The 12098-nt window shown below is 39.8% G+C and overlaps 1 protein-coding gene across 1 annotated transcript; it reads left to right on the top strand.

Moving 5' to 3' along the window:
* Positions 1–62: 62 nt before the first annotated feature.
* On the top strand, positions 63–11171 carry rab25b (RAB25, member RAS oncogene family b). Its single transcript, XM_031867291.1, has 5 exons — positions 63–1550; positions 6521–6716; positions 8716–8909; positions 9259–9339; positions 9824–11171. Exons 1-5 carry the CDS (start codon positions 1514–1516, stop codon positions 9940–9942), a joined length of 627 nt encoding a protein of 208 aa, XP_031723151.1. The 5' UTR covers positions 63–1513; the 3' UTR covers positions 9943–11171.
* Positions 11172–12098: the final 927 nt, after the last annotated feature.

Here is a 12098-nt window from a genome sequence, read left to right as displayed (position 1 = left end):
TGTTCGTGGGCTATTATTATATATCAGTCCAAAGGTTTATTTTTAGGCTTTGAAAGCACCTGTAGTTTCAGTATTCTCTGAAACTAATGTTATTGAATCTGTGTTTTTAGTGTCAAATTAGAAAGGCCTGCGAAGGAAAGCTTGAGAGTCTATATCTTAATTCAATAGGAAGCACTTTAGATGCATTTTGGATTGTTTAGCATTGTTATGAATGGATTTATCAGGTACGTACAATACAACATCCTCATGTTGTTATTTTGCTCTTATTGGGAAAAAAAAAAAAGATTGTATTCACATTTCCATGTTGCTATCTTTCCATGATAGGTTTCTGTAGATACTAGGAGTGGAACTAGAAGTTCCATTGACTCACTCACTGTTCGCATGCTCATCTGCTTCAACACCTGAAACGAATATCACTGAAATCCTTTGAGCAGCCTAATGATTGGTTGACTGAAAAAAAGCCTTTGTTGGTCATTCTGAGTGCAGTTCAGTCACAGTCCAAGGATTGCACAAAGTTCTTTTTTATAACATCACTTCAAATCCGTTGGAGATCTAAATTCGATAGATGAAAACAGGATTTATCTGCATGTCGGTGTTTAGAGAAAAGCATCAACAATTATATGAAACATTTTGATGACTTATTGCTAAATATTTAAGAATATGAGCCAAACAGTCAGTTAACCATGATGGGGCCAACAAGGCTTATTTATATGATGTTCTGGTGCATTTATGGCCCAGAACACAAGATGTAAGACTCCCTACAGTTTGAGTGACCGTGACCTCTTTGGAGGCCGATGAGATCGTCGATAAAAGTGTAAAAATGTTTGACAAGACAAATCTAACTATCATGTCCCAAAGTTATAAACTACACACAAAATAAATGATCTCTTCTTTTGAAAATGCATCTTGAAACAGATACTACTGAAATTACCACATGCAGTAAATGGCTTTGTCTGTGTGACCAGAGGATCAAATAGAAACAACAGACATGTTGAGCTCAAGCAGAGACTGATAGAAAACCATGTGAACTCTGTTTCGGGGTGTCGTTTCCCTTGTAGTGAAGATGATCAGTGATACTTGCTTCCTGCTTTCTGTAATTGGACCGGTCCAGCAGGAGGCGCCTGACAGCCCCTCTCAGCTGTACCTGCTTACTCGACCCACCTGTCCAACCTGCCCCGCATTAAGACACACCTCTGCAGCTGCCCCACCACTCCCTGACACAAGCCCCGCCTGCTGCAGCTGAACAACAACCTGGATACACTCAGCATGTCTTGTTCAAACAAGCCAGCTTTCTAACTCAGATAGGGAAGGGTGACGAAGGGCAGAAAAGCTGGCGACTGGCATTGATGTGTCAAAACTGCAGCCACTGTCTTTCCTGAAGCCTGAGGATCTGAGGAGGAGGCTGTGTTGTGGTGTGAGTCAGTGTCGTCTTACATCCTGACCTGCGGATCAATCTGTGAGTGCTGGAGACGCGGCAGTAAACTGAGGGGCGGCAACACTGAATGGACAGAACATGGGGTCAGATGAGGCCTACAACTTTGTCTTTAAGGGTGAGTGCACCTGATTTGATCCCCCTGTACATCCTTAAAGTCTATAAAAGGAGTTATGCTGTGATGTTCCTTTGCCCTTCAAATTATACTTCCTTGTTCATTATTAACTTGCCTATTTCTAGGAACAGGAACATGTGCTGTGTGGCAACTGAATGAAATATATTTTGAACAATACATGGTAATACCCAGCTGTCTGGGTGTTCAGTCAGCTGTTTAGGTAAATATTATATGTTGGTACTTTGCAAATGTTAAAACTCTTCAGGTGAGTTTCATTCCTACAAAGGTGAAGGATACTACAATCACATCGCCAGGTCAGCACATTGTCCCTGTGTGAGTAAGGAGTACGCATGCTACAGGTTATTGTTGAAACCAGGATGTGTACTTTAATTCCTGTTTATCCATAGCATCCCGAGCAGAAACAACGCTGTAACATAGAATCTCTGGTTTAAAGCCCTGTACCAGTGCCAAAAGACAAAGTGCAGCACTCATACAGGAGTTTCCCCGAATGAAACACTTCCAGGCTGTAAAAGTGTTGGACTTGAATTATGCCCTGTTCTTTGAAGAGAAGCAGCTTGTGCCACTAACTCTATTCATTCTGCACTCAACCTACATGGCACAGTAATCATTTTTTATATGCAGCTGGTTAAGGTACCAGATGGCTCTTAGCAGATGTACAAGAGAAGTGAAAGTCATTCAGAGAGGTGATTTGGTTCAGGCACAGCGATTTGACATTTGGGTACAAAGTGCCATGTTGATAAAAGGCGTTGCAGGTGAATATTGAATCCTAAGTATCACCTTCTGTATCAAGGAGTTAAAATGAGACAGGTCCTGTCTATCTCTACACTGTCAACTATCAGTTTACATTAGTGTGACCGCCTCTTAGTCAATTAGCCGACTAATCTGTTGTTTTGGTCTTAGTCGGTTAAGATCTCTTAAGTCAATTAGTCGTTCGTTGTGCTTTATTCATGCTTAATTACTATTTTATCGATCCAAGAAACTAATGAGCACATCTCTGGTAAACAAACACCAGAGATTTAAAGTGGTGCTTTTGCATGATTCTTTGTGAAACTCAGAAGTGTTTATTTCTTTAGTCGAGGACAGCTCTATACATCACATCACAGTCAGTACAGGTTATGACACACCTCCTCTCGATTTGGTTACGAGAAAATATAATTATAAAAACTAAATATTTCAACCTTTTGGGAAATATGCCTGTTTGCAATCTTGCTGAGAGTTAGATGAGAAGATTGATACTCTTATGTTTGTAGCAGCTGATTAGCTTAGCTTAGCATAAAGACTGGAAATGGAGAAGCAGCTAGCATGGCTCTGTCCAAATGCAACAAAATCCGCCCATCTTAACTTGATATTTCTAACTTGTTTAATCTGTAGAGAGACTAAATTGTAAAACGGTCAAGTTGTGGTTGTCTATCAACCTCACTGCCTCCAGTCTTTATGCTAAGCTAACTGCTTGCTGGATGCATAGCTTCATAGTTTATAGACATGAATTGATCCTCCCATCTAACTCTCTGCAAGAAAATGAATAAGTGTTTTTCCACAAAATATGTATCTGTTCCTGTAATGTGTAAAAAGAAGGAACACTCACTCCTGCAGTGCTCCTAGGCAGTGTGGGATATATACTATCTCAAAGGTACGAGCAGGTTTTCATTCCTCCAGCGATTTACAGATAGCTCAGAGAAACTAATCTTTAAAATCTGATTTTATAGTTTGCTTGGAATGTAAGCCCGCACCACTGTACACCAGCACATTGTGGAAGGAGTTTTGAGTTTGAAGTTATTTATTGTCACATGCTCAACAATTACGGAGAAGCAGTTGTTGGCTATAAAAATCTTAGATCTCAGGCTCCCTCCAGCAATGCCCATTAAATATATATAAAAAGAAAATCACGCGAGTAAAAAATGAGACTCTAAGACATAAAATAGAGCAGAAGTACAAATATAGGGATAACTATAACAAATATACAATATATGAAATAATATATATTTATGGTAGACAATACTTTTAAAATGAATTAACTGATTGTAAACAGGGACATGTAATTAGAAGTTGTACATACACAGGTATACTGCACTTTATTATTAAAAGTATAAAGGTTCAGTGTCAGAGTCATATAAGATGGGAATGCTGCAGTTGTGAGTTTATTAGGAAAGGCTTTTTCATTTTGCCAAAAAAACCTCTTTACTACTGCACATATAAAGTGACCAGATATTTAAAGTTAACTTACAAATGAATATGCATATGCTCGTGTACCTTAACGCACATTTAAAAAACTCAGATTTGTTTTAATGTCGACCATTAAACATGAATTAATATTTAGTGTATAAGAATTAAACTTTGCTGTCCAATATATACTCCTAAATTATTTAAAGTTTCCATCAGGATTTCAGGGCAGTACTGAATACAGTACTTAGATTTCCAAAAAGGAAAGTTTAATCCTCGCAGCATCACTTAAAGTTCTTCCTCAGAATCAACAGACCAGGCTCGAAGGCCTCTTGTCCTTTATCTCCATAGGAACCAGGGTTGGGAATTGTTTGCATAAGAAGTTACTGAGTAGTGGAGGAGAAGAGGGGGAGGACGGGCATTCTCACCTCACCCACTGGGAGAAAAAGCAGTACAGTGGTCTGGCTGCAGAGTGAACAGTTACCCAAAACAAGCAAAAGTAGAACAACTTGTCAAACATTCTTTGCCGTGGCTTTAGGTTAACCATACTGTGAGTCTGTAAGTGAAGAACTGTGTGTATGGGAGTCTGCGCGTGTTCAGGAGAAAAGCATTTTCTATCTGTTGTTCTGCAACTGGTGAATAGTGAAGAAATGATTTGCGAACTCCTGTTCAAATTTGCATTCTTTTTTGGAGCATTTTAAGAACCTCTCGTCCATGCTGGCTTCAAAGTTCATTCTCGACCATGGAAAATAAAAACATTAAGAAAACAGTCTGACTACAAGGTTCATTTAGTAACTGTTCTGGCACTTTAGATCCCATCACATGATCTTCATCAGCAGTTGCATGATAGATGGTAGATGAAAATCTTTCCTATGACGAACTCCAACTGCTGAAGAAGATCATGTGATGGCTCTTAAGGAGATATTCTTTTTTAGTCACCAGTGGTAGAACAAGTATTTAGGTCCTTTACTGAAGTAAAAATACCACATTCAAAAAATACTACATTATAAATAAAAGCCCTGCATTCAAAAAAGTATTCGAAGCATAATATTCCTTAAGAAAAAATAAAATTGCTCATTGTGAAAATAGCACCATTCAGATTTCAAATGTAAAAAGTTGATATCAAGCTCACTCATTAACACTTAATATCTCGTAATTATAATCCATACAAAATGTGAAAGCAAAAATTTGTGATTTTAGTAGCGTTAAGACAGTAAACAGCTAGCCTGGCTCTGTCCTCCAAATAATTTTTTTAAAGTCACCTACCTCCATCTCTTAAAACTTGTCGCACAAAACTTCCAGTTAAACCAAAACCTTTTCATTCATTCATTTCAGTTTTTGTACGGATTTAACAAACGAGATATGACGTGTTGATTAATGACTGTTGCTGGTAGGTGAATCTTTTTTAACCTTCGGCTACCTGTTTCCCACCGCGTCCAGTCTTTATGCTAAGCTAAGCTACATATTTAACTTGCAAACATGAATCTTGTCGTTTAACTCTTGGTAAGAAAGCAAATAAGCATATTTCCCGAAAACGCCCAACTATTGTTTTAACTCCCATCATCACACCCTAACTCCATTATTAATATCTTGTGGAGATGTCACAAGAACTTGGATTATTTTCTCAGTGCTCACACGCCTCAGCAGTGAGCTGTGACTGTGTCTGATTCACTTGTGCAGAGATCCCAGTGCCTCTGTGTTTTCACAGTGTGGTCATATCTTCCTATCTGCGCCAATTAAGCCAAGCCTTTCTTTTGTTCTGAGTCAGCCACTAACAACTGAAAGCCAAACATTAGTCACTCAAATGTAAAAAACAGGGGGTGTCTGTGTTATTTCTCGACCTGTTTACCCAGTAAACTGACCAATAAGAAAGGCAGTGGCCGCTTGACTTGTTCCACCTGATTTAGGATCACCTTACACTCAGCGACTGCTTTATTTCCTGAAATAAAGGTTCACTTGTTTTAAGGTTTTCGGTTGTGCTCTAGAAAAGTTAACAAACATGGAACATTCCATTATATTTGTCCTTCTGTTTTGCTAAAATAGGTTTCTTAAACATCAACAACTCAAACCTCGAGTGAGGCGTGACTGAACGTTGTGCTGCAAGGCCTCAATGATTAATGAAAATAATGCTGTAAGCCAATTTTTGGAACATTACAGACAAACGTAAGAGAGAATTGTCGATTGCAAAGTCGTCTACTTCTGCAACCACATCTCTGCCTCAACTAGTTTCAATCCTGCCCGTGCTTTGCCTCCTTTACTTGGCACCTTCACTCCTTGCAGTCTAAATAAAAAAATAGATAAATCGATTAAAGATTTGGCATCCCACCAGTGCATGCTGGGACAGGCTACAGCCTCAGAAGATCCTCAGTGATCTCCTGACCGATCAATAATCTGGTGTAGTATGTTACAGGCCAACATCAGTGTTTCACCAGTATTTTACTCAACATGGTTTCTCTCTTCACTATTTGCTCTGCATGCTTGAGTTACAACATTAGACTCATTTACCATGAAGGTGTGGTGCTATTTTTAAATTAGGACATCATATCCCCAATGGTGTAATTAGCCCCAGTGTGAGACAGCTAAGATTGAGGATTTAACCAAGAAAGACACGCCTTGACCAAAATCTGTAAAGGATGAAGTGGACGCACAGGATTGACTCATATTAGGCTCTGTGAACATGAGGCTTGTCTCCTTTATCCAAGAAATGTTAGTCAGTTTAGTTTTGCAATGACCAAACCCAAACACAGAACTATAATCAAGACATTTGTGTTTTCTTTGTGTGTCCTCTGCAGTGGTTCTAATTGGAGAATCTGGTGTAGGAAAGAGCAATATGCTGTCCCGCTTCACCAAAAACGAGTTCAACCATGACAGCCGCACAACCATCGGGGTGGAGTTCAGCACACGGACAACGCAGCTCAGCGGCTACACCATCAAGGCCCAGATCTGGGACACGGCCGGACTGGAGCGATACCGGGCCATCACTTCTGCGTGAGTGTCAAGATCCATCACAGCTTTCATACAGCCATTAGCATATTCACGTGTACTCATTCACACATACCGATTTTCAAGGCGTTCCTGCAGTTATTTTATGATGAAATATTACATTTTTAGTCTGTTCACTTTTTGTTAAACTGTCCCCATTACTTGCTGATTACTTACACAAATCTAAAGAGACATGTTGTGAACGTGTCCCCTTCAGTCCACTTGGGGCACATGGTCATCTAAGGAGCCCCTTAAAATGAGGCAATCGGTCGTGTGCGTGCATGGCTCAGTGAGTGAGTGTGCACCTGTGTGTCTGTCCATGGCTAACCTCACATTCTGCTGCAGCAAACTGCGTAAGGTTTTTGGATGGCCAGGTCGGTGCAGACACACCTGGCGGACACCTGCACTCTACTGAGTGCACCTTTCTAGTTCAAGTTGCAGCATGTATTGTGGTTGTAATATTTCATGGTCAGAAAATACCTCAAATTCTCTTGGTATTCCGTGATGATGGAAAAACAGGTTCAGACAAAAACAAAAATTGCACTTATTTTTAAACATGCTCACTTTTTAAGCAGGTACTCTGAAATAAAAGACAATTATATTTAGATCAACATCTTATGCTTGCTTTCTTGCTCCACCGTAGTTGAGCAACCTGTATGTCGACAACAACAATGTGGTGTCGTTATCAGCCAAAACACACGCAAGGACAGGCACCGATCCTCCCGTTTCCTCTCACATTACCTGAATAACAACCAGCACATTCTGGTCTCGTCAGTTCCCAACTGGCACACTAAAATCCAAACTGGTTAGAGCAGAGAGCTTTGTTTGAACACTCAGCGGGTCTCTGTTATAACTGAGGGCGCTCCTGATTCATTCTTCTTTTTAATTAAACTAGAAGGATTAACAGTGTGGAAATTGGTTTTAAAACAATAGAACCATGTCAATTTTATTTTTAAGACATGGAAAAATCAGAGGATATGCTACACCGCTGGATTAGCTCTATTCTGTCAGCTTGGATTTTGGAGTAATTACTTGTCGACTTATTCCAGTATGCAAATTCTCACTCCCATGGAATTTACCATTTGTGCTGTAACAAGCATCTAAAACCTATTAAAGCGGAATTAATTATATTGCTGGTACAGTGGAGCAGAGATATAATTGTAAAGGAAGTATTGATTGGTTCATGAATTCAGAGCAATCGTTAGACATTGCCTTTTTTTTCAGTTGACAGCCAGAGCAACTGCTTATTCTCAATGAAGATATAAGACAATGCTTAAAGCGGCCATCATCGATATTCTTATAATAACAATGGTGTAAATGTGTGTTTTGGGAAAGGGGTCACTCTCAATGATGAGCCTGGGAGAATTACTTCCCTCAGCTCTGCGGAGCTTTATGGCATCTCTAAATGGCAACTTCACTGTCTTGGTTCACTGCTCTTATAGCGTATTTTTCGTTTCTACAGCAGCTATAAACCCCCTGTAAATGACCTGCTCAGCACCAAACCGCAGGCAGACACAGTTAGCAACTCAGCTGTGAACATAGTGGAGCATTTAGCATCTAAAGAGACAGATACTTCCCTCAGGAGATGGAGGAGAACAAAAACAGAGCTAAAAGGTGGTTAATGTTGGACTTAAATTCATCAGTTGGCCAAAAGCATGAAACCGAATGAATGATTATGTTGCTCCTTAACTTCTGAATGTGTATCTGGTTGTTAACAAGTGTGCCATATCAACTTAAAATGTGATCATATATAAATGTTGTGTTTACAGCTACCTCCAAGAAGCCAAACAATCAGTTATTACAGGCTTTTGTGTATGTGTGTGTGTCCGTGTGTGTGTGTAGATTATTAATGTTTTGCTTTATTCAATTATTTTTACTTTTGTTATATTATATCCCCTTAATTTAACTATACAGGCAGTGCCACACTGTCCCTGAAGGTAGCATTGCAGAAAAAAAGAGACACCTAAATGTCACATAAGGAGTAAAGTCAATCTCCTCCAAACAGGTATTACAGAGGTGCAGTCGGAGCCCTGCTGGTCTATGACATCACGAAGCACCTCACCTATGAGAGTGTGGAGCGCTGGCTGAAGGAGCTGTACGACCATGCTGACCCCCACATCGTGGTCATGCTGGTGGGCAACAAGACCGACCTGGAATCAGAGAGGTCTGTGCCCACCGAAGAGGCAAAAGACTACGCAGGTACAACGTCAAGAAGTGTTACCACCGTGCTGAGAATCTCTGCATAGGATTTGTATGTTCATTGTTTGTAATTAGTTAATGGAAAACTGAATTTATGATGATTGTAGAGAATGTAAATTAGTCTGCTCACCAAACCTGTCAATGTGAATAAAGATACATCATGTTGTTAAAGGGCAGAGGACTGCTACCCATATCACCAATTTCTTTGAGGATTATATATGAGAAGATCAACGGTGACATTTCGTGATTTGGGGAGTGCAGCTTTAAAGTGACACCAGCGAGAAAACAACTACATTATGCGAAATTCAATAAAACACATTCACTAACATAGCTTATTTGTATTATCTAGAAAAGAATGGTCTTTTGTTCCTGGAGACGTCTGCTTTGGAGTCAACTAACGTGGAAGCAGCATTCAACAACGTCCTAGCAGGTAATTCATTGTAATGTGTTTAACTTCTCCTTTGTTGAAAGCTGTTACCCCGATAAAGCGGAATATTCTTTACCAATGTAGAAAGGTTGTTTTTTTTGTTTCCGAACTGTGAGGGTGACGTGGTTCGCTGCCTGACAGCATCCCCCGCTCATTTCCTGGGTTTCTTCCTATTTGCTGGCCTGAATGTCTTTCCCTTCCTGTCTCTCCCCTCCTGAGAAATAATAATGATGTGGACTGGGTACACACATTTTCCCATAACCATGCTTTGATAAGGATCCACCCTATGACCCTGAATTTAACCTCAGCTAGCCAGACCTCCAGCTCCTAAGCTCATGGACATGAACAACTTCAATGGTTTATTTTTTTTACAAGTATTGCTGTCCTTTTCTAAGTCTGGCTTGTTTTATAGTACTTGTTCTACTCCCCTTCTTGTTATTCTGGCCTAATGCGAATGTACATTATATATATTTATTTTCTGCCGCAGAGATTCACAGGAAGGCGAACAGTAAGGAAGTGGTTCGGGGCTCCATCAGTGCTGTGTCCTTGAGCAGCTCCAGCGCAGAAAACGAAGAGGAGGGGAAACCCTGCTGCAGGAACGTCTGATCACAGGGTCCTCCAGGAGCCCCGGGGCCTCAGGGTGGGCGACAGGTGAACTTCACCCACAACCTTGTGTCGAGCTTGACGAGAGGCACGCGACACGGCAACCACGGGTGCCCATATAAACGGTTTTGGCTTAAGTGATGTCACTTTGATGCACAAGCTGCATGATGGCATATTCAAAAGATGATTAATATATGTGAATGAATGTGCAGGAGTCCAACATCATTCTTCTGAGAGTCACTGCTGACTATAGGTCAAAAGTTAAACACTTAACCGTGAGACCTGTAAGATGATATATTTATAATCCATACACAGAATTGGAGCACCGTAGATGCATCATAGCATGTGTAAATGTAAATGACACGTGACTGTTTTATAGTTTGTTGGTTGGTGGCACTGCGAGTCTTGCTGTCACTGCTGTGCGTGTGCTACAGCTGATGATCGGGGATCAGATTGATTGCAATTCTGTTGAAAAATAAAGGATTTATGGAGACCTACTGTGTGCTATTTGTGTCTTCTAACAAAAGATATAGGTATTTTTTCTCAGAGGACATTTTGACACGTCACAGTAAGAAAAGCTCAGGTGTAAATAAGACAATTAGTGATTTTGCTTCAGCCTCAGGGTGCTGGTATTGAGCCTGCTAGCTCACTCTCACACTGCCGTGAGTTAATGGAAAACTTCAACAGCCATCGTTAATGTTCTTAACATCCTGTGCTTTTCCTACTACGACTAGTCAAAAGTCTGCTCTGATAAAGACCTTTAGAATTAAAGGAGGAATACCAGATTAGTCAGATTTACCACCTCAGCAGCGATTCAGTTCAAATGAAATGTTAGTTTTCAATCACAGCAACACACTAAACTGACAAATAGTTTTCTGAGTTAAGCTCAACTCTCCGGTAAACATTATTAGTTTGTGTTTGTGTTTCTGATCCAATCCTCTCTCAAACTGTTTCACATCAAACGCTTGGCTGCAGCAGAGGTTCTTAACCTTGCAGGAACTCCATAATGAGGTCTAAAAACGCTGAAGACGCAAAGATGTGGAAACAAAAAAATATCTTTTAGACATACAGCGTCTCCTTTCGACAGAATAGGTCAGGGGTGAGCAACCCTTTCAAGCGTTAAATTCATTTTTCTTCTGACTGTGCTGCGATGATTAACTGGCCCAATTAAAGCTGGCGAAACCCTATCAGAATGATGATGTACGTAGTGAATGAGTGCACAGACCTCTTTATTAGGCCTGGGAGATATGGTAGAAATGTATTTTCCTTCCTGCTGCAAATTTGATAACAGCGAAACCAAACCAGCCGACAGTTTTATGGGGAATTAGTGGATTAGCCTGATAAGAGAGACGGTGAAAACAAGTCTTTGACAAATATAATGTGGCCTTTTATCAAACACAAGGTGTCAGACGGTCAGTGTTATCCGTGTCTGATATGATTAAAAAAAAGTTCCTCTCTGAGCACAATAAATAAACACTGTAAAACCTGTGTGACGTCTCGTTTTATTGATGAGTTGACACACTGACTGCAAGCTGTTTCAGGGACTTTCCCTTTCTGCCAAGAGTTCAATTGTCCAATAATATATACAATTACTGTGACTATGAATTATTATTCCCTTTTTACTCCATAGTCAATGTATACATATAATTGTTTATCTTGATAATAGATACAGTACATTAGTTTAATATGCATTTATATCCCACATTTCAGGATCATCTTAGATTCTTATATTAATGCCCAATAGTTTATTTTAAGCTTGTGTTTTGTGCTGTTGGTAGTGAGAAAACAGTAATATCTTATACATGGTCAACCTGATTTTAATGTTTGGGAAGCACCAAATCCAAATTCCAGTGTATTTAATGTCACTTTTAGTATCCATCTGGATACCTTGAATGACTGAAGTCTGCATTTATAGCTTTAAATGTCATGAATTCCATTGTCTCAATAAAGTCTTACTTGTCAAATAAATAAACACTATTTCAACTTGAAATGATAAAACCTTTATTTTATGTTGGCACACAATGTTGTCTTAGGAACGTCAGTGTAAAGTTACTGTTTGCATAGAAAGAGGAGAAGAAAAAGGGCAATTTGATAAACCTGTTTTGTGTTGACATTGTCTTTACTTCCTCACTGTTAGGCGTCCATAGACCTCAATGTAT

This window comes from Anarrhichthys ocellatus, unplaced genomic scaffold, assembly GCF_004355925.1.
Source record: "Anarrhichthys ocellatus isolate YVR2014 unplaced genomic scaffold, GSC_Weel_1.0 scaffold39, whole genome shotgun sequence".
Lineage (NCBI taxonomy): Eukaryota > Metazoa > Chordata > Actinopteri > Perciformes > Anarhichadidae > Anarrhichthys > Anarrhichthys ocellatus.
The sequence above is the reverse complement of the archived record's forward strand: the minus strand, read 5'-3'. Positions and strand labels throughout refer to the sequence as shown.